Here is a 23491-nt window from a genome sequence, read left to right on the forward strand (position 1 = left end):
TCTCACGCAGAAACACGAAGCATGAGAGAATCCAAAAACATGGAATGGAATGAGGAGCAATGGAAAAGCGCAGCACTTTCATAAACACCTGTTTGTCACTATGCACTGCCAAACTTTCTTGATCCATGCGATCATTGCTTGTAATGTCTAAATGTTGATTTAAACTGAAACATGACCTATAAACTGTAAATTGCAAGTAATTTTCTAGAAAAGGCTGTATGTGTGAAAGCGATACTGTATAGATTTTCTAAAGTGGGGTAGTAGATTTGTTGGGCTCACATTGACTGATCCAATCATAATGGAGATTCGTTTGTTTATAGAATACTCGAGATGTTATGAAATGTGATCGAAATTAACAGTGAATGGTGCACCCTCTTCTATAGTTCATTTGAATAAGCATTATCTTAATTTGTTGTTTAAATAAGCAACTTGATGACTCGAAATGATTTGCATTATTTGACAAATGATTTTGCTCTATCAATATTCAATATTAAGAAATGTATTTCTTTCCTGATTGTAATCAGTTTGTAACCAGATAAAAAATGTCCTTAAGTTGTGCCTTTACTCCTGTTGTATCATATATACAGTGTGTGTGTGTGTGTGTGTGTGTGTGTGTATGTGTGAGCGTGTATTTATCACTTTGTGGGGACCAAATGTCCCCATAAGGATAGTAAAACCCGAAATTTTTGACCTTGTGGGGACATTTTGTCGGTCCCCATGAGGAAAACAGCTTATAAATCATACTAAATTATGTTTTTTGAAAATGTAAAAATGCAGAAAGTTTTCTGTGAGGGTTAGGTTTAGGGGTAGGGTTAGGTTTAGGGGATAGAATATAAAGTTTGTACAGTATAAAAACCATTATGTCTATGGAAAGTCCCCATAAAACATGGAAACACAACATGTGTGTGTGTGTGTGTGTGTAAAAAAATTGCTAATAGCCACAAAACCAATATCAGGTCTTCCATATCTTTTATATGAATATACGAATAATTAATTGTTGTTGTTGTTGTTGGCTACACTAATATGTTTTAAAGAAGCATCATCACTCCCAGTTCAATAGACTATATGAATGCTTAAGGTAAAATGCATGCAAAGTCGTCTCTGCATGTCTATGGAGCAGTAAAATGCAATGAATTGACGGTGGTTTTAAAACACGGGTTTAACCATGTTCATATGCGCTACGATCAACCCAGTTTCACAATTTCGAAGTGCGCATATTTTGCCAATGACATACAATCTTGTGAGCTACATGTAAAACCAGACGTAGAATTTCATTCATATAGACGGAACGGATTTACAATTAATCCATTCATCTGTTCGAGATGATGCAGTGGAGTCATCTCTGTTGAACGTTACGTTACTGTCTTTTCCATACGGCAATAATTTATGTTATTAAAATAATGCAACCACAATCTGTCATCCTGAAAAACAGTAATACAAAACAAAGAAAGAAAGACAGAAAAGAAAAGAAAAAAGAAGCTCTTTTAGATATTGACTCAGGTCCCTAATGATCAGGTATATATTTATATTATTTTTTATTATTATTATTATTATTATTATTCCATGTGCATTCCTGGAACAGACAAGGTTTTAGTTTCTTATTAAGTTGTCAAGACATAAACACACAACAAAGCAAGATTTTACTTAATCAACACACAGTCGTATTCTAAATGTATAAATAAATGTACTAATATACTAAATATAGGCTACTACTGAAAAACATAATGACATACAGGTCACCATTTGGCCTTGACCTTATCTTCCAATATGCAACTTTGTGTTTGGCGCCTCCATATGTCAAAAAGGCAGCATCTCGCTCTTTTTTTTCTTTTTTCTTTGTGTTTTTAGATTTATTATGTATTAGTAGTACTAGTAGAGAAAATGTTATATTCTCTCTGCAACTTCAGTGTTATGTCACTTATTGTGTGTGAATGTATTTAGATATTTAGAATTTGACCTCACATGCAGTTTACCATTAGGAGCTCTGGGAGACCCCACCCTGAGCTTTTTTCCTTTGGTTTCACTTTACCCCAGCACTCAAGTGGAAATATGAGTGTTTATGGTAATGACACACTGTTTGTTTATCATCTTGCCTAAGCTCCAAGCTCAAACAGAAATTAAAAATAATTAGGAGGAGGATTTATCGATGTGTGGGTGAATAGGAAAAATCCTAGCATGTGATAAATAATAATACTATAATAGGAAGCTTTATTTATAAAGCACATTTCTAGCTTTCGGTTTACCAAGAAAACTAATAAATATAAAAGCAAAACAGATCAAATATGAATAACAAAACTCAGAAAATAACCAAAAGGAAAATATAACAAATACATGTAAAAAAAAAAAAAAAAAAAAAAAAAGAAAAGAAAGAATCAATTTGACAAAACAAATTATCATTGACATGAAGCATGAGAATTGCAAAGAGAAAAGATAGGTTTTCAACATGTTTTTGCAGAATAAAATGTCTTCCAAAAACAGGAACCCAAAATATTTTTACTGTAAGCATTGACCATCAAGTGTTCACTTCGTCCTCATTTTATAAATAATAGTTGAGACATTCCTTGTGAGATGACTGTTTGGGTAAACATTTTTTAGAGGAAAAATTTCCAAGGGAATGTGTTTGCTGCAATTCACCCGCCAAATGAAAAAAAAAAGTGCTCTTTCTGTTTGTACAATACATAGTTTTAACCTTGCTAAACAGTAATTCGAAAGAAAAACACAAAACTGAGCAATTTGGTCAAAGAGCAACAGTCTAGGTAACAGTTCACCTCTCCTTTTGGATGTCATGGCTGAACCTTAATTCGTCAATTGGATTGTTGTGTTGCCACTAAAAAGCTTACCAGGGATGATCTATTAGCGGTACCTCCTGAGCTTGAGATTACCATGTATTTACCATGGCTACATACCCACCACTCATCTATTGATTGACATTGCTTTTCTTTTATATTTACTTTAAAAACTAATTTTTTTCCAAGTCATTGTCATTGTTTAATGGCTTGAATTGTATTGGTTTGACATTCATAAAATGGTAAAAGAATAATAAATATTAAAAAACCCTATTCTATCAATAATGCACATCATTATTGTTCTCATTATCAGTTCACTAAAATGCAACTTTATTCTCTAAATGACTTCTTATAATAGAAAAAGATAAAGCTAAGACATCTATAATCAGTGGTCCTCTAGTCTAGTTAACATTTAGTTGTCTGAATTATTTTTGTCCTTAATTGATGTTTTGCAAAAAAAAAAAAAAAAGTATAATATTACATTATAACCTAGATTGCAGGAGTGTGAATTACATTATTTTTGTTCAGGAGTTACAAAGTAGGCCAGGGTTCAGCATAGCTAAGGCCAACGTTATAATCCTCTTGTACGGTCTGATCATGTGACATGGACTGAAGACACTCAAGAAATCCTGCATGGGTTCCACAAGCAGCCTTATGACAAAGCAAAGAAGGAAAACATAAGAAACTCACCAATATGCAAAGAAAAATCGAATATAAATACAAAATAATGACTGACTTCTTGTTTTACATCTGAAAGTGAAACCACACAGGTGTTTTGCATTGAAAGGTCTTTTGTCTAATTCACTTTCTGTTACATTTGCTCTGATGCTAAATATCTAGCTACACAGCTGAGTGACAGTCAATCCATTATGAGAGTAAACTTTCAGTTCCACAAAAACAAATTTAACAATCCAAGCTGTCTTTCCTTGTGAAAGGAATTTCCGAAATGTCTGCAATTTCTCAGTGGGAAGTTGGTGGTTTATGGGTAATGAAGATGAAGGAAGACAGGATTAAAACTGACGCAGAATGTATTTACCAAAACAGGAGCTCTGGATGTTTGCAGTTTTAACGACAGTAAAAAGAGGAAAACAAGGAACTCAATGCATAGAATAGTACAGATTGTATGAAACCCTGAGGCTCTTTACAAATATTTACAATACATATATACAACCCCAATTCCGAAGAAGTTGGGACAGTATGAAAAATGCTTATAAAAACAAAAAGGAGTGATTTGTAATTATATTCCCCCTTTGCTATATTGAAAGCACAACAACTACACATTATATTATGTTTATCCTTGTAAATTTCATTGTTTTTATTAATGTTCAGTCATTTCAAATCATACGATTGCAACACTCTCCAAAAAAGTTGAGACAGGGGCAATTTAAGACTAATGACAATTTGACGAGTTCAAATAACAAGGCGATGTTAAACAGGATATGTTAAACAGGTGAGGCAATCGTGTCATAGTATATAAGGAGCCTCTAAAACAGCATAGTACTTCAGGAGCAAGGATCATTCAAGACTTGTCAATTTGCCAACAGATGCTTCAGTAAATAATCCAGCAATTTGAGAACAATGTTCCGCAAAGACAAATTGGAAGGTTTTTGTTAATTTCACCCTCTACAGTTCACAATATAGTAAAAAGATTCAAGTAATATGGTCAAATCTTGGTGCGTAAAGGGCTAAACGAAAACCACTTCTGAATGCGCGTGATCTCTGTTCCCTCATCACATTAGCCGCTGCATCCACAGATGCAAGTTAAGACTTTACTCTGCAAAGCAGAAGCCCCACATCAACACTGGCCGGAAGCTCTACCAACCTCTCAGGGCTCGGTCTCATCTTAGATGGAAAGTAGAACAGTAGAACATTTTTGTCCGATGAGTCCACATATCAAATTTCAAACACAGCCTCATGTTCTCCGGGCAAAAGAGGAAAAGGGCCATCCAAGCTGTTATCAGCGTCAGGTCCAAAAGCCAGTGTCTGTATGGGACAGGGGTGTATCAGTGCCCATGGGATGTGTATCTCGCACATCTGTGAGGGTACCATTAATTAATTTTGAGTAGCATATACTGCCTTCCAGCACCGTCTTTTTCAGGGACATCCCAGAATTTTAAGCAGGACAACTTCAGCCACATACTGGCCGAATAAGCAAAGAGTTGAGTGTTAGATTGGGCTGCCTGCAGTTCTGACCATCTCCAATTGAGAATGTATGGTGCATTATGAACTGCACAATATGGCAACAAAGACCCCGTACAATTGTGCTGCTGAAGAAATTCCACTTTTCAAACTTAACAAACATGTGTCTTCAGTGCCTAAATGATTAATAAGTGTTATTAGAAGAAATTGTGATGTTTCACAGTGGTAAACACTCGACTGACTAAACTTTTTTGGAGTATGTTGCAATCATCTGATTTGAAATTACTGTAAATAAAAATTAAAAATAAATAATGAAATTCACAAGGTAAAAAAATAATTGTAAAAAATCTGTGTAATTGTAATGCTTTCAATATAGAAAAGGGTGAATATAATTTACAAATCACTAATTTTATTATAATTTTCCATACTGTCCCAACATTATCGGAATATAGGTTGTATAAAAATGTAAAAATAAACAAACAAAAAAATTTATAAAGTGCAGTATAATTTATATATGGTAATAGTATGGTTTTCCATTTTTGACATTGGATGAACAACAAGTACACCATGCAATTCTAATTCTATTGTCTTTACTGACACATTGTTATTGCTTTATTTGTTGCATAGTCCCAGGGGGTGCAAGTGCATTTAAAACAAGTATTTAGAACAGTGTCTAAATGGGACATACACGAAAAGGTCAGCTTCGATAATATGACAAATAATTAAAATAAAATAGGTAAACAAAATAGAGATACTTCATGTTTATTTATTATGCACAAGATAATAATTTCCCTTCTAAACAAGGTTTGCTTATTTTCTAGTACCGTCTGAGAGAATGTAATATGAATGCAAACTACTACCGCATTACTGTTTTCCAGGTAGAAAGAATGTGCCTCAAACCATGTTTGGTCAAAAAGCTTTTTTTCTCTCACTCAAATTTGTATGGTAGTGTTGCCATCTTGTGGACAGTGTAAATAATGGCGCATCAAAACAACTAAGTGTGTTTTGTTTTTATTTGTTTTTTAAAGTTTGTAAAATTTTCTGCTTAATTTGTGGTAGAGAGAGATGACAGAGGACACATAGGGTAATATTAGCAGTGACCATATCAGTGAAGAGCGAGAAACACAGACAATATAGCTATCAACCTTTGAACAGCATCAACATTATGAACAGTAAAGTCAGCTTATTACATATAGCTATGATAGGCTATAGACAGGCTCCTAAGCCATTGTTTTATAGATTTTAAAGCAGACATTAGGTGCTGTGTGATCTGTATGATCAGGCCAGTATAACAGTTTGCATTTTTACCACACCTGACCTCGTGATTAATCTGATTATTATGATTAATTTAATTTTACAATACGAATCAGTTAAGTTAATTAATGGAAACTGGGAGTGCCAACAGATTAAAGGAATAGTTCATCCAAAAATGAAAATTCTCTCATCATTTACTCAGCCTCATGCCACCCAAGATGTGACTTTTTTCTGCTGCACACAAATGAAGATTTGTATAAAAGTATTTCAGCTCTGTTGGTCCATACAATGCAAATGAATGGTGGCCAGAACTTTGAAGCTCCAAAAAGCACACAAAGGCAGCATAAATGTAATCCTTATGACTCCTTATGTGGTTTTATCCATGTCATGTGATATTATCCACCTTAATTTTTCAACGTGGAAGAAGGCCAGCAAGTAGTAGCGGCGACATTTCTGTCACCTGTTACAAAGTTTTAGAAGGATACTAATACCAGAATTTAGTGATATGGGCCACACAACCACTGGATGTACAGCAGAATAATATCCCAATATTGGATCATTTTCTTATGTCAGAATTTATAATAAAAGAGTAAGAAGATAATTCACTTGTTTCTGTGTGTTGTATTAAAAAAAAGATGATAATACATTTGCTTCTTCCTTTACCAAGAGCACAAAGATGCATTATTTTCATGTCTCCATGTAAACCTCCCTTGTTATGTACATGCATAACATCTGATGATGCCTTTATATATTTATTTGTTTATTTCCAAAGGCGATATTTTGTTAGCCATGCTGAATTTGATATCTGTTTAATATGTGGAATATAATGTCTGTTTACTTTACACTACTAAGAAAGAGAGAATTGGTATACTGTAATTGGTATACTGTAATTGGTATACTGTATTGGTATACTATATTGGTATACTGTAATTGGTATACTGTATTGGTATACTATATTGGTATACTGTAATTGGTATATGTTTCGTCACTGTCATGACTGCTATGTTGCTCGGACCTGCACACAAGAATTTCACCTACTGTTGCACTTGTGCACATGGTAGTGTGACAATAAAGTGATTTGATTTGATTGATTTGATTTAGAATGCTCTCTGAAAAGAATGGAAAGAAAGATGCAGTTTTGGTGTAAAGAAAGTTTAAGCAGCATTTTCCCAGTGAATTTCTGCTCTGTCTTCTCTCTCCTGGTTGTGTAAAGTTTGTTGTAGCCGTGACAGATGGAGCTGAGCATTTCAGCATCTGATCTCTCATTCATTCTGCCTGTGCAACAGCATGTGATAAAACTATGGCAAAATACGATAAACAGCTAAATGATATGCACTCCAAACTAATGTGTTTATGAAAATAATAATAAATGACAATAATATGATCACATGTATTGCCAACCTGCAATATAAAGCAATATAAATTAGTATTTTTGTATAATTTAAATGGCTGGAGATGGCTTATACCGGAAGAGGTCCTTATCAATCTGACTTAAGGTTGATAATGCGGTGCCCTAGTTACACAGAAAAATAAGGTGGATAGGTGTGGATGAGAAACAGAACAATATGAAGGCATTTCCCCCTTCAAATTCTCCTCCACACCCAGTAGGTGGCTATATTCATGAAGAATGTGAATTGCCAAAAACAGAAGAAGAAGAATGTGAATGTGAAACTGGAGATTGATGGTAAAAAAAAAAGGACTTAAATATTGATCTGTTTCTCACCCACACCTATCATATAGCTTCTGAAGATTCATTTAACCACTAGAGTTGTATGGATTATATTATGGTGTCTTAAAATGCTTTTTGGACCTTCACATTTCTGGCCACCATTCACTTGCATTGTATGGACTAACAGAGCTGAGATATTCTTCTGAATATCTTTGTTTGTGTTCTAATTTATTGATTTCGGAAGTCTCAAGAACAGATCTTTAATAAAAACCACAGTTGTGTTGGGGACTAATAAAAAATAAAAAAAATCTTTACTGCCTATTGTCACTTGATGGCGCTGTTTGAAGGCTTATAAACATTCGAACGTTGACCCAACTTTCAAAATGGAATCCGACTCTAACTTAGAGAATATATTTGAAGGTAAGAAGACATTTTAAAGAGCATTGCAGCGATTCCTTTAGATTGGGTTAGAATGTGTTCGAAAGAATGAGTATCGAGTATCTGGGACCCACTGTGGTTCAGTATTTACGCCTGACTGTCTGACGGACAGCCAGACAGACATACTGTCAAAAGAACATAAGCGCAGTTCTTTGTCATGTTGTAATAAACCATAATTAGAGTGCTTAGTCTACACGACACTTTGGTTTTGACATTTAATTCATTCAGCACTGTTGAAAAATGTGCCATATTGCCATCATGGAATTAAAAGGTCGTGTTATTTTCTGCATAAACACATCAAACACGTTTTTCTATCTAGTGAACCCTTACTACCCGGTGGATCTACCAGTGAAGCATTATGTCGAGCTGAGCACAGGATGTGAAGAATACTTGTCCAGTGTCAAGTCAGATGGTGCCATGCCTCTCACCCTTCCTCACGGACAGAATGTGTGAATTACGAGGACAAACACAGTTTCACACTTTTAAGAGAATTTAGCTAGAATTTGTTTCAAAATCATGTGAGCCTTTGAGGTTCAAAAAATGTCAAAATAAGCAATATATATTTATTTATTTATTAAAAAAAAAAAAAAAACTTATTTTTGTGATTATTGCCCATCTATAGGTACAAGTAACTTGTGAAAACATCGGTCGGCTTGCATTTCTGAGAGATGGTGACCTTTTACATTTCCTCCTTGCTCTCCATGAACCTGAGGATGAAACCCAAGGTCTGAATCATGTTGTATTTTCCTTCTCATTACCTCTGTTTTCCATCATTCTGCTTCATTTGGATAATGAATAACCTCCTCTTGTAGTGGTTGCTTTGTACTTGCAAGGCAAGTGGTGGCCCATTGCTGATGTTTTGAAGACGTCAAACAAATCCAGACATGGACTTATGTTAGTGAGTAACACCTGAGAATGTGGATAGTGTGGCAAACTTAGTCTGTTGTCCTCATTTTGCACTAGCTAGACTTATCACAATGTTTTGTGCACAAAAATAATGATTTTAACGTTCTCATCCCAGGTGGAGACAGTGATGGAGAGAGTAGTGTTATTCCTGCTCAGTCAGGTTATATTTGGGATCCTGGAACAGTCTCTCGGAGAAGATCTATACTTTTCTGCCTATTCCCTATGGGAAAATGCCAAGATTCTCTGGCAAAATGGTGAAGCGGTTGGGTTTTACACTATCAAAAATAAGGGTGATTTGCTGTTCATTGCTCAGCCCCTTTACAAGAAAAGTTATTCTAGCATGTCAGTGACAGTTGTTGATGGGAAGAGAATGTTTTTTTTTTTTAACAGTGCAGTTTATTATTTATTATTCTTGTGTTGCTTCTTATAGGCAGCCTATGTGATGGCTGTACTGGTCAGAGTTATCAACTCCCTGTGCTGGACACCATGTTTGTTCGCTCATACTGGAGAAGAAATGGATTTGCTTTACAGATGCTTGAGGATTTCTGCTCATCTCAACCTTCAGAAGGGATTCTGGGAATTAGCTTTCCCATGTCTTCTGGCATGTATGGAGGTTAGAGAAACCGAGTGAATGCTCAAACTGTTTTGTACAGTTCTATACACAAGTGTGTTAGTAAGGAGGAAGTGCTAACTTTTTTTGTTAAAAAAGTCATGTAAAATTTTGATATTTTGTCTGTTATATCTAACAGATATTAAATATTGAAATGTATTATTGTATATGTTATGATGAATGTAAGGTCATTTTTAATTAGGAACCTTAAAACAAGATTCAAGAAAATTAATGTTACAAAAAATGTAATTGAAGTATATAATGAAGAAAAATTCATGTTGTCAGAATGACATATTTCTCATTTGCAATAAGCATTGAATTACATGCTGTTCTCAAACATTTGCCTGTATTTGGCACAATCCATTTTGCCCTTGAGTTTCATCAGACCAAAAAGGTTCCAATCCAGCCACTTTCCGTGGAGACAATATTCCCATTTGATCCAAATTGCACAATCAGTTTTGTGACTGGCCTCTTAGTCAAATGCCCTTCTATTCCAGTTGCTCAGTTTTGTAGGATGGCCCTATCTTGCTAGTTTCTTGGTTGTGCTTTTTTTATAATTATATACAGTATCTCACAAAATTGAGTACACCCCTCACATTTTTGTAAATATTTGATTATATCTTTTCATGTGACAACACTGAAGAAATGACACTTTGCTACAATGTAAAGTAGTGTGTGTACAGCTTGTATAACAGTGTTAATTTGCTGTCCCCTCAAAATAACTCAACACACAGCCATTAATGTCTAAACTGCTGGCAACAAAAGTGAGTACACCCCTAAGTGAAAATATCAAAATTGGGCCCAATTCGCCATTTTCCCTCCTCGGTGTCATGTGACTCATTAGTGTTACAAGGTCTCAGGTGTGAATTGGGAGCAGGTGTGTTAAATTTGGTGTCATCGCTCTCGCACTCCCTCATACTGATCACTGGAAGTTCAACATGCCACCTCATGGCAAAGAACTCTCTGAGGATCTGAAAAAAGAACTGTTGCTCTACATAAAGATGTCCTAGGCTATAAGAAGATTGCCAAGACCCTGACCCTGACACTGAGCTGCAGCACAGTGGCCAACCTCTGGACCATACAGCGGTTTAACAGGACAGGTTCCACTCAGAACAGGCCTCGCCATGGTCGAACAAAGAAGTGCTCAGCATCATATCCAGAGGTTGTCTTTGGGAAATAGACGTATGTGTGCTGCCAGCATTGCTGCAGAGGTTGAAGGGGTGGGGGGTCAGCCTGTCAGTGCTCAGACCATATGCTGCACACTGCATCAAATTGGTCTGCATGGCTGTCGTCCCAGAAGGAAGCCTCTTCTAAAGATGATGCACAAGAAAGCCCTCAAACAGTTTGCTGAAGACAAGCAGACTAAGGACATGGATTACTGGAACCATGTCCTGTGATCTGATGAGACCAAGATAAACTTATTTGGTTCAGATGGTGTCAAGCGTGTGTGGCGGCAACCAGGTGAGGAGTACAAAGACAAGTGTGTCTTGCCTACAGTCAAGCATTTTGGTGGGAGTGTCATGGTTTGGGGAGCTACAGTTCATTGAGGGAACCATGAATGCCAACATGTTCTGTGACATACTGAAGCAGAGCATGATCCCTTCCCTTCGGAGACTGGGCTGCAAGGCAGTATTCCAGCAAGATAATGACCCCAAACACACCTCCAAGATGACCACTGCCTTGCTAAAGAAGCTGAGGGTGAAGGTGATGGACTGGCCAAGCATGTCTCCAGACTTAAACCCTATTGAGCATCTGTGGGGCATCCTCAAACGGAAGGTGGAGGAGCACAAGGTCTTTAACATCCACCAGCTCTGTGATGTCATCATGGAGGAGTGGAAGAGGAGTCCAGTGGCAACCTGTGAAGCTCTGGTGAACTCCATGCCCAAGAGGGTTAAAGCAGTGCTGGAAAATAATGGTGGCCACACAAAATATTGACACTTTGGGCCCAAATTGGACATTTTCACTTAGGGGTGTACTCACTTTTGTTGCCAGCGGTTTAGACATTAATGTCTGTGTGTTGAGTTATTTTGAGGCGACAGCAAATTTACACTACTACTTTACATTGTAGCAAAGTGTCATTTCTTCAGTGTTGTCACATGAAAAGATATAATCAAATATTTACAAAAATGTGAGGGGTGTACTCAATTTTGTGAGATACTGTATATATTTTTGTATCTTTTTTTGACTGGACAAACTTTTTATAACTTCTTTTCAACCTTACAACTTCACCTCCGGGGTACATTTTGATGCTACTGTAGATATTTTAACACAGACTTTTGTTTTGTTGATGTTTCTTTTATTTGTTGATGCTTGTTGATCTTTAAATAGTTATAAAATAGAAATTAAGTTATTTTAGCAGGTTGTAAGAATAATGCAATTACAGCTGTACAGATAAGTCAGCAGAGTTAGTTCCAAAGTGTACATGAGCTCATCATTAATAACTGATAAGAGTGGTTTCATTAGCTGTTAAAAAACATAAAACCACACTTATCTGTTATTATTGATGTAATGGAAGAAGCTCCGTTATTTGGTTATCCTTGTTTTATTGACAACCAAATTAAGGAAAGAAGCGTACACAAAATATTTTAATGATTGTTCACAGTTTGCAGGAAGTATCTTGAGATCCATGAAGAAGAAAGAGATCGGCTCTATGAGGTGGAAGCCCCTGGTGACTGGACTCAGAGACGCAACGTGTGGTTAAACGTCCAGCTGCAGCGCATTCCAACAGACCGTAAGGGTCTGTGTTGCTGTAGAACAACAGAAAGCAAGACATGTGATGTTCAATAAAGTGACTCTCAGCATGTGTACCAAGAGGCTTCGATTAATTTATGCATTTGGCAGATGCTTTTATCCAAAGCAACTTACAGTGCACTTATTACAGGGACAACCCGCCCAGAGAAACCTGGAGTTAAGTGCCTTGCTCAAGGACACAATGATGGTGGCTGTGAGGATCGAACCAGCAACCTTCCGATTACCAGTTATGTGCTTTAGCCCACTACGTCACCACCTCTTCAATTCAAAACACATCGATTGGCACAATTGATTCAAAACACATATTGGTTTTATGTTTTTATTGTGCTAAATCAAGATTTTATGGCTGTTATGGCAATGCTAATGACAGTTTATCGCTGAGTTGGAGCTGAAAGAATGTCTTTTTTTTTAGGTGGAGACTCACACCGAAAAAATTTTTTAGGTGGAGACTCGCAAGTTTCACACACCTTGTACAGTGATGAAAGAAGTAGACCTCATTTACAAGAACAGGTGAGGCATATTATCATAAGCTTATTTAAGCTTATCTATAATAACCAGTAAATTTGTCTCAGCTGTCCTCTGAGAGTATAATAATTAAAGTATAAAAAATTTCAGAAAATAAAATATAAAATATATGATGTGTTCCCTCAAACAGACCATAGGGAAATCTGACCAGTAAGTCTCATGGCAGTTAGTGTTTGCTAGCATATAATAATCTAAAGCAATAAGCCACAGCCACGAGAGGCTGGGGTCCTGGGTAGCTCAGCGAGTATTGATGCTGACTACCACCCCTGGAGGAGTCGTGAGTTTGAATACAGGTTGTGCTGAGTGACTCCAGCCAAATTTTCTAAGCAACCAAATTGGCCCAGTTGCTAAAGAGGGTAGAGTCACAAGGGATAACCTCCTCGTGATCACTATAATATGTGGTTCTCGCTCTCTGTGGTGCGCATGGTGAGTTGTGCATGGATGCCGCGGACAATAGCGTGAAGCCTCCACACACGCTACGTCTCCACAGTAACGCGCTCAACAAGCCACGTGATTAGATGTGTGGATTGACAAGTCTCAGACGTGGAGGCAACTAAGATTCATCCTCCACCACCCAGATAGAGGCGAGTCAATACGCCACCACAAGGACTTGGAGTACATTGGTAATTGGGCATTCCAAATTGGGGAGAAAAGGGAGAGAGAGAAAAAAAAGAAGCCACGAGAGACTGTACGTTACAGTGTTTTTAATACGGAAGGAGGAAGCAGCGGCCAGGTGAATGGTTCACAAAAGACTTTAATTAAACACGGACACAACATAATACAGTTGAAGTCAGAAGTTTACATACACTTAGGCTGAAGTCATTATCTCATTTTTTAACAACTTCACAGATGTAATTTAGCGGTCGTTGGATCTACTTTGTGCATGACAAATAATTTTTCCAACAATTGTTTACACTTTTAATTGACTATCACAATTCCAGTGGGTCAGAAGTTTTCATACACTAAGTTAACTGTGCCTTTAAGTAGCTTGGATAATTCTAGAAAACATTATCAAGCTTTTAGACAATTAGCCAATTAGCTTCTTATAGGAGGTGTACTGAATTGGAGGTGTACCTGTGGTTGTATTTTAAGGCCTGCCTTCAAACTCAGTGCCTCTTTGCTTGACAACATGGGAAAATCAAAATAAATCAGCCAAGACCTCAGAAAAAAATTGTGGACCTCCACAAGTCTGGATCATCCTTGGTAGCAATTTCCAAACACCTGAAGGTACCACGTTCATCTGTACAAATAAAAGTATAAACAACATGGGGCCACACAGCCATCATACCGCTCAGGAAGGAGATGCATTTTGTCTCCTAGTGATGAATGTAGTTTGGTGCGAAAAGTGCAAATCAATCCCAGAACAACAGCAAGGACCTTGTGAAGATGCTTGAAGAAACAGGGAGACAAGTATTTATATCAACAGTAAAACCAGACTACAGCCAGACTACAGTTTGCAAGTGCACATGGGGACAAAGATCTTACTTTTTGGAGAAATGTCCTCTGGTCTGATGAAACAAAAATGTAACTGTTTGGCCATAATGACCATTGTTATATTTGGAGGATAAAGAGTGAGGCTTGCAAGCCGAAGAACTGGTGCCGGGACTGGTGCACTTCACAAAATAGATGTCATCGTAAGGAAAGAAAATTATGTGGATATAGTGAAGCAACATCACAAGACATCAGCCAGGAAGTTAAAGCTCTGTTGCAAATGGGTCTTCCAAATGGATAATGACTGCAAACATACCTCCAAAGATGTGGGAAAATGGCTTATGGACAACAAAGTCAAGGTATTGGAGTGGCCATCACAAAGCCCTGACCTCAATCCGATTTGTGGGCAGAACTGAAAAAGCGTGTGTGAGCAAGGAGGCCTACAATCCTGACTCAGTTACATCAGTTCAGTCTGGAGGAATGGGCCAAAATTTCAGCAACTTATTGTGAGAAGTTTGTGGAAGGCTACCCAAAATGTTACCACGAAATACAACCAAATACTAACAAAGTGTATGTAAACTTCTGAACCACTGGAAATGTGATGATAGAAATAAAAGCTGAAATAAATAATTCTCTATAAATAATACTATTATTCTGACATTTCTCATTCTTAAAATAAAGTAGTGATCCTAACTGACCCAAGACAGGGAATGTTTTCTACGATTAAATGTCAGGAATTGTGAAGAACTGAGTTTAAATGCTTTTGGCTAAGGTGTATGTAAACTTTTGACTTCAACTGTATGCGCTATCTCTCTACTATCTCTCTCTCTCGAACTGGCGTCTCCGGCTCCTCTTCATCCCTCTCCCGGCTGATTGGGATAATTCAGTGGCAGGTGTCCATCCTCATGGCCTGGCCATGCCCTCTTTCTTGTCACATATGGATAAAGAGTTTTTAGCAGTAGTTTAACTACAGGCATTGCAGGGTGGGCAAATGCCCTGGGGGCCCGAGGTGAATATTAAAGACGGGCCCAACGGGCAATGAAAACAACAAAGGAGGACATCCTTCTCTTTCTGGAAGTAATTAGGGGGGCCAACAGGTGCTTTGCACTGGGGCCCATAAGATACACTGGGATTTAGGCTTTTATAGACCATTTAGAGGACTATGCATTGGTTGTGAAGAAGTGACGTCTTTGTCCCTTTTAACATTTCCTGCTAGTTGTCAAACTCATTCAAAACAACAGCAGGTGGTGCTTCATTCATAGTGACTTTAACACGATTAACATTAATAACGTTAACACAATTGTCACACCGGTCATGCAGACAGCTTCATTGATTATAATTGAAGCAATCTAATTTTCCCAATCTTTCCACTTAAGAAATAAGTGTGAGCATCTAAATCACAATGCAATTTCATCGCCTCTATTGCGTAGACACGCTCTGTATCAACAACATATCTTGATAAGTCACTTATAAAGGTTTGTTGTTCTTTGAGATAATATGTTAACTCAGAGCCTTATTTAAAGGATCCAGTAATGATACCGGAAGTGCTCCCAAGCCAGTAGCTTTCTAATTCACTTGTTATTGTTAACGTTCTTGAACTTGCCCTATAAAACTGCAGCAACCGAATGATAAAAGACTCCAAAGTTTAAAAAGCAGTGGAATTTTTTTTATATTAATAATAATCTGTATGAACAGTTTGGTCACTAAGTTTATTTTCTTGACTGTGGGATGTTCGCAAATGCTAGGCAACATAGGAACGTGGTACATTAATGCAGAATGTGCTATGACAGGTTTGTATTTATAATAATTTTGCAATGGCTTTGTGGCTTGTCCAATTAGAATTCAGGGTCAGAACTATCCATTTTATTATAAATTCTGTTTTCAATCTATTATTAACCATTTCCACAGGGGATGCTGCAACAAAGTGGATCATCAGTCAGCCTCAAAGAGTTATCAAGCTCTTTTAAGAAGTGACCAGCAGAGCAGACCAAGTCAAGAAACAACTATAAGAAAGCCAAGACTTAACATTTAATTGCAGTTTAATGAATTTAATGTGTCCAGAGAGATCTCAGATAGACTGTGTCCTTTCAAAGTGTATCAGAGAAAACCTAAACATTCAAAACATATGACTGGGCTGTCCATACTGTGTAAGATATCATATTTTTAGAAAATGCAAGGAGGGGAATTACTGTAAAAGAAGCATCATGATTAGTCTACCATTATGGGATGCGTGACCTGATTGAACAAATCAGTATTTCTGTTGTTTTTTAGTTGTTATTTTTATATCTGAATCTGGAAATTGTTAAATAAATACCCTTATACAAATCTAGAGTTCTGGCAAATTTGTCACGTCCAGTTTTTCTTAACACTGTTATGGACATAAAGGAATTTGAAAATGGAAATATTTACGTGTCAAGCTGTGCACAGCAAACAATACATTGGTTTTTAACAGTGTTCCTATATTAATGATCCAATATTGTCACTCTGTCTCAACCCTATCACAACTCTCCTACCACTAAGCTACTTGCACCCACATATTTTTAACATAATGTTTCGTTCAAATATATATACATAGTATTTTTTAATGTATAATATATTGATGATTCCATATTTTTGTTACAGTATTCATAAATGTTTGAATTACTCACTCAACACATTTTTACAGTGAAGAAATGTGAAATGTGTGGGGGTTTTTTTTTCAAAATGGCCACTGTTCCTAGTGTGATGTAGGACAGAGGAGCACATGGCATGCATGAAATTAATCAGTTATATATATTTATGGGCTAAAATATCAGTTTGAAAAGTACTGATTTCATATCTTGATTTCTTGTAACAGGGTTGAGTTGAAAAGCTTGATAAAACCATCTGACAACAACATACTTCAAAATATGAATATAAATTATGATATTTCTTACCTGTTTCTTCACCACACTGCAGAAAGTTGATTGGTGTCACTTCTGGTTAATAATGTCACATATGGCCAAACCAAAATTTGTATGGGCTGAAAATTGTTGAAATGGTTGAGTTCACACTGAGGGACATATTGTTTATATATATATATATATATATATATATATATATATATATATATATATATATATATATATATATATATATATATAAACATGCTTTCTCAGCAAAGGAGCACAAATACATTTTTACATTAATGACAAAAAAAATCATAGACTACAAATTTTAGTAATTATTTTCTAGGTAAATATTCAGTGAAGTGCCACAGGGACGTGACAAAATGCTTGGTATAAATTGCCACGTCTTTGTATAAAATACTTTTATGATGAAGGTTTTTTTAAATGCAAAAATAATTGTTATTTATAATGGACATCTTGTAAAAAGCTTTTAACATTTAATTTTAGTAATTTAAAAAATTCTATTGCACTGAAATCTTCCCGAATCCCAAGAATGACCCCATAGATAAAAAAAAATAAATAATTTTTTTTTTCATAAAGTGGGTGGATGGATGAAGATTTAGATTTGTATACAAATTTTCATCACATTTTATAACAATATTTTGGAGAAACATAACGTCGTCATAAGTTGATTTGCGCAAATGAAGAGCATGGTCGGTGTTTATGAAACACTCGAGGAAACATTCCGGCATGGAAAATGTCCAAAGAAAATAATTCGCTTTCAATTTTTTTTTTATTCTTATTATTTATTTGGTTTAAAAAAACTCCACATTAATGCTTTCGTGTGTGTGGAATAACAAAGTTTGATTAGATTCCATACGTTTTTTTGTACGTTTTTTATTTATTTAGTAAACAATCACACAATAATCAAATACAAAGCGGGTAAGTATAGTGCAAGATTTCGTCGAAACAAACAAATGATGGGAATAAGACGATTCGCATCTATCGCAGTTACTAAACAAACCAGTGCACAATGACAAACTGTCCTTCACGTGGGATCCTTTAATTTACCAAAGGTAAAGTTTTTACCTGATTTCTGCACTATCTAGTCAATTGTACAGCCATGTGTCTACTCCACACCCTCACAAAAACAAACAAACAAAAAAGTACCACGAGAACCAAAGTATCCAAATAGTTAGTCAAATTATTTTTTGTAACTGCTAAACCAGAATAAATTAATATGGGATCTGCTTCAAACAGTGAGAGAAATTAAGCTCCTGTTATTTTAATGTCTTTTTTTGATGACAGTGGCAAAGTTTTATTGCTCTATCAATCACTAGTGACTGTAGTAGTCAAAACAGTGGTTTCCATGGTATGTGTTTTGTAAAGACTGTACTATGAATTTCTCCTTTCCTCAAATAATCATGAGACTCATGCTTATCATTTTCTTTATGTCATGGTGTCATTGGAGAGGAGGGTCGTGGATGTGTCACGCCATGTCATAACACGTGTGAACAACGTACAGGTAAAGTTCTTAACCAGGATCAATATTTTATTTTATTTGCCCAGCTCATCCCCAGCTATTCAACCCATGGCTCTTATACCATCCATCTTGCAAAAGAGTTCATAGACAATTTTGTTTTTTTTCTGGGACGTAATTTTTTCTTAATGTAAAATATGTATTTAAGCTTATCTAGAAAAAACAGTTTACTGCCAGTTACTGTATGTTTGACCAGAGTCTGTCTAGCAAGTAAGTCCACTGTCGGCCATCTTTGGAACACTCTCGGGAGGCTATTTCTAGTCATGACAGTGCAGCTCCCATCTACTTGAATGGGGGAACACTGAAATCTCAAAAACGGTTGGTCAAGATTACGATCAAAAAAAAATATTTCAAATCAGCAAAACATTTGATAATATTGGAATCATAAAATGTGTTTCTTGCTAGAAATTCTTTGCTAATGAGCATCCGCATTAAAGAGTTGACTGAAAGGCAGTGTCTGCATCTAAAAGGTGATTGGCTCTTTTACCTGTAAGGTGGGACTTCCTTTCTACATCTGTTGACCGATGGGTGCTAGAGCATATTGGTTGGGCATTAAAAATTTCAATTTAATAGATGTGGCCCATCTCTGGTTTCACTCAGCTGTCCTCTGAGAGTATAATACCTAAAATATAAAAAAGACATAAAAATATCACATAAAATATATGATGCATTCCCTCAACCAGACAATAAGGAAAACTGGCCAGTAAGTCTCATGGCAGTTAGTGTTTGCTGGCAGATAATAAGATAAAGCAGTAAGCCACAAGAGGCTGTACGTAACAGTTATTTTACCACGGGTAAAAGGGTTTAAGGCTTTTATAAAACTGCGGCAACAACACTATGATGAAAGACACCATTGTTGTTTAATAAGCAGTGCAATTTATAATTAGAAATAATTAGAATAAACTGTTTGTTCGCCAAATAATATAGTTCATTATCTTGACTGTATGCTTTTTGCAGTTGCTAGGCAACATTGGAACTTGGCACATTAATGCAGAATGTGCTATGCAGGTAATGGTCCGAAATTAACACCCGGCAAGCACCAAATGCAGGTAAATTTTCTTTTTGGCCGGTGAATTTCACAGCTCCAAAATTGACCCATTTTAATTTGTGGTAAAAATATAATGTTTCTTGTCAATATTGGTGCCACCTGTTCAGCATTGTTAAAGGGCTCTTTGCCTCTTAAACCCAGCTCAGATTCGATCATAACCATAGGCGCCTCTGGTCTCCCACTCACTGAATATTTTTCTGAACCACTTGTTGCAAAATTGGGAAATAAATCACTCAAACACAGGTTCCTCCTGTCAGAGCACTGTCCAGTAAATCTAAGAGTCGTCCTAACAGAGATCTGTTAGGACGACTGAATATTCAATTTGATTGCTCGAACCACGGCTTGCAAATGACAAGCCCTGAAATTGGCCTTTACTTGCTACAAAACATTTACAGCTGATTTTATTCTTGCAATATAACTGAACCTAATGTTCATCAAGCTGTATGCAACACTGGATTTAATTGATTGGGAGTTACCAGAATTATTGCATTGTACCAGTCTATTCTCCCACATGGGCCCAGACTTGTCGTACGAAAATAATTGCTTCCCTGGGCCTGTCAGTGAATGTTTGATTTTAGGTGATATATTTCTGGGGGCTACATAGGTATTGCTGTACAGCTTTCAAATGAACAACAACACTTTTTCAAGGAAGTCACACCCCATATTTCTCTGGCAAAAAAGGGAGGAGAATGGAAAAACATGGTAAGTTTTATACAGAAGGCTTTAGGATGTAGAGATTGGGGGGGGGGTGTGAAATGTTTTTTTCACCCTCACTTCAAGTTACTCGTATTCCACATTTTATGATGGCTACCATTGTTCGTTCCAGACAAGAGAAAAATGATGGTAGTTCAGACATAATTATAACAATGTACTTTCATTTTTTGATGACATACCCCAAGGTCTGGGCTTAAAACTCATACGATATCTGGTGTTTGAAAAATGCACAATCCATGCAGGTGGTTCCAAAATCAAAACAGAGACCATATAGACCTCAATACCTTCTTTTTAAAGAAACGGAAAAAGGCCTGACAGAGATCATTGATTCTCTTTTGGACAAAGGTGTCATTTCTTTGTGTACACATTCCCTAGTCTCTAGTCCTCTTTTGGCAGTAAACAAAAAGAATGGCAAATACAGAATGGTCCAGGATTCATGCTTGGTTAATGAAGCCATGTTCCCCTCAGCCCTCAGATTGTGCCCAATCCTGCGACCATTCTTTGTACAATTCCACCAGACTCCACAAATTTTTCTGTAATTGATTTGAAAAATGAATTTTTCACGATTCTGGTACATCCAGACAGCCATTACTGGTTTTCGTTCTTCTTCAAATATAAAAGATATCAGTGGAACGTCATGCCACAGGGTATACTGAATTGTTGCGCAATCTTGAAATTTTAAAAACTTCAGCTGGAAGTGCACTTTTGATTTATGTAGACGATTTGCTTTTGGCAAGCCCTAGTGAAGAAGCCTGCTTACAGGACTCAAAGGCTTCGCTACTCTTTTTAGCTGAAATTTGCCATAAGTGTACACGTGCCAAATTGCACTTTGTTCATACATCAGTACCTTTTCTAGGTCATATTATTTCTCATTACGACTTCAAATCAATCCATCCTGTGTTCGTACTATCTCCTCCTCATTACCTAAACCGAGAACAAAGAAAAAAGTCAGGTCCTTTTTAGGTATGACGAATTACTGTCAAGCTTGGATACTTGATTATACTGAATTATCACAACCACTTTCTGATTTGGCTCATATGCATTCGCTACAAATGCACAGTTTAGTTACATGGACACCAGAAGCCGATTCTGCATTTGAAAATTGCTTTAATGTCTCCACCCTGTTTAGCAAATTCTGACTATAGTAAAACTTTCAGATTGATTGTACACAACAACAATGGGTTCATGGCTGCTGTGTTAACACAAACGCATGGTGAAAATTGGAAGCCTTTAGCTTACTTTTCTAAATGTTTTGATCCGGTTATTCGTGGCCACCCACCATGCTTTGATCCCTAGCAGCCACCACAGGTTGTATTAGCACCATTTGTCTAATGCTAGACACTTAACATATCAGAACATTCTTTTCTCTTTGCAAAATGTCACTATACATCGTTGCAAGACTCTAACTCTGGTTACACTCTTACCATCTGCGGATGACAGCATTCCCCATGATTGCCTAACAGTATTATTGTTTCAAAACAGAGGAATGACCTGACTGACCTGACTGATCTCAATGCTGACTAAATTTTCTTTGTAGACGGATCTAGTTTGAGGATGTCTGATGGGCCTCCCTCATCGGCTTATGCTGTTTGCGACTCATATAATGTTGTGGAAAGTTTTAGTTTGCCATCATCTCTTTCTGCTCAAGCAGCTGATCTGTTTGCACTCACACGTGCATGCATTTTGGCTGAGGGAAAATCCCTTACTGTTTTCACAGACAGTAATTGTGCTTTCCGCACTTTACATGACACTGGCATACTATACATACATAGTGGTTTTGTGACTTCTTCTGGAAAGCACACAAAACACTTATAATTAACCTTTTGGACCTATAATAACCTGTTCTCCTCCCACAGTCTTTGTTAGTATGCAAATGCAGAGCACATACTCATGACTCTGAATGGATTTCAGATGACAATAATCTTACCAACATGGCTGCAAAAGCAGCAGCAAAATCAACAAACTTAACTTGTTTACTAACCTCTCTGATTTTTACAGCAAAATGTTACAGGGGAAGAACTAATCCTCTGGCGTGCAAACTGCTGGATGGATTCTGCCAAAGGCACTTGGATTGACTCAGTTAAACCTAATAACTTACCTAAATTTTTCCATTTATGGCTAAGTTGATGCATGGTGCAGACCGTGTATCCAAGGGAGGTATAGTTGACATGATTAACAGATACTGGTACTCACCAGTCTTTTAAAATTTTGCGACCCAATTTAGCAAAAAATGAATGATTTGCATGCAAATGAACATGCCAGCCAACTTGCAGAGTGCACACATGACACCAGAGATGCCATTTGAACATCTGATGATGGATTTTATTGAATTAACACCAGCTCAAGGTTATCGATACTGCTTGGTTGTGATTGAAATGTTTTAAAATTATCCTGAATGCTTTTCATGCAGAAGACAATATGCGCTGACAGAGGCTAAACACCTGACGAGGGAAGTGATTGCCAGATGGGGAATTCCCGAACAATTCACTGTCAACACAGACCCAAACAAAAAGAGGAAGAATTACCCAGGACGTGGTGGTGCATACTGTTTGAACCCAGCTATTCTAGGTGCGACACGGATGGTATCACTGTCCTGCTTGTAAGTGATCATTCGAAATGAATCTGTTCTATGAATCAATATATTCAAAACACAATTATCAAATTTGGTTCGTTCTCATGTCCAAGTTCAATATATGTCTTAAAACAAAACTATATAAGACACCTACTGTGATGAAGACTATTCTGATCTTTTTGGCTATTCTGTTGCCTACGATTTTTATGAGGATGTGTGTTAAAACAATCATTTGTCTTTT

General features: G+C 36.7%; 1 protein-coding gene across 3 annotated transcripts; it reads left to right on the top strand.

The window, feature by feature from the left end:
• Positions 1-8211: 8211 nt before the first annotated feature.
• fam169b (family with sequence similarity 169 member B) lies at positions 8212-16820 on the top strand. Of its 3 annotated transcripts, none has more exons than XM_052096648.1 (10): positions 8212-8268; positions 8606-8733; positions 8909-9011; positions 9099-9184; positions 9308-9482; positions 9623-9805; positions 12405-12575; positions 12684-12779; positions 12966-13063; positions 16418-16820. In XM_052096648.1, the coding sequence occupies exons 1-10, from the start codon at positions 8232-8234 to the stop codon at positions 16481-16483; spliced, it is 1143 nt and encodes a 380-aa protein (XP_051952608.1). In that variant the 5' UTR covers positions 8212-8231; the 3' UTR covers positions 16484-16820. The 3 variants fall into 3 exon arrangements, with proteins under 3 accessions (XP_051952608.1, XP_051952609.1, XP_051952610.1); XM_052096649.1 differs by having other exon boundaries at positions 12405-12539; XM_052096650.1 differs by having other exon boundaries at positions 12405-12533.
• Positions 16821-23491: the final 6671 nt, after the last annotated feature.

The sequence above is a fragment of the Xyrauchen texanus genome, chromosome 29, assembly GCF_025860055.1.
Source record: "Xyrauchen texanus isolate HMW12.3.18 chromosome 29, RBS_HiC_50CHRs, whole genome shotgun sequence".
Lineage (NCBI taxonomy): Eukaryota > Metazoa > Chordata > Actinopteri > Cypriniformes > Catostomidae > Xyrauchen > Xyrauchen texanus.

What these genes read in the sequence shown, in the direction of transcription:
- fam169b (XM_052096648.1), top strand. Translation starts at nt 8,232, where the DNA reads ATGGAATCCGACTCTAACTTAGAGAATATATTTGAAG. An exon ending in GTCTTCTGGCATGTATGGAG is followed by an intron (nt 9,806 to 12,404) that starts GTTAGAGAAACC and finishes GATTGTTCACAG; the next exon opens with TTTGCAGGAAGTATCTTGAG. An exon ending in CAGCAACCTTCCGATTACCA is followed by an intron (nt 12,780 to 12,965) that starts GTTATGTGCTTT and finishes CTTTTTTTTTAG; the next exon opens with GTGGAGACTCACACCGAAAA.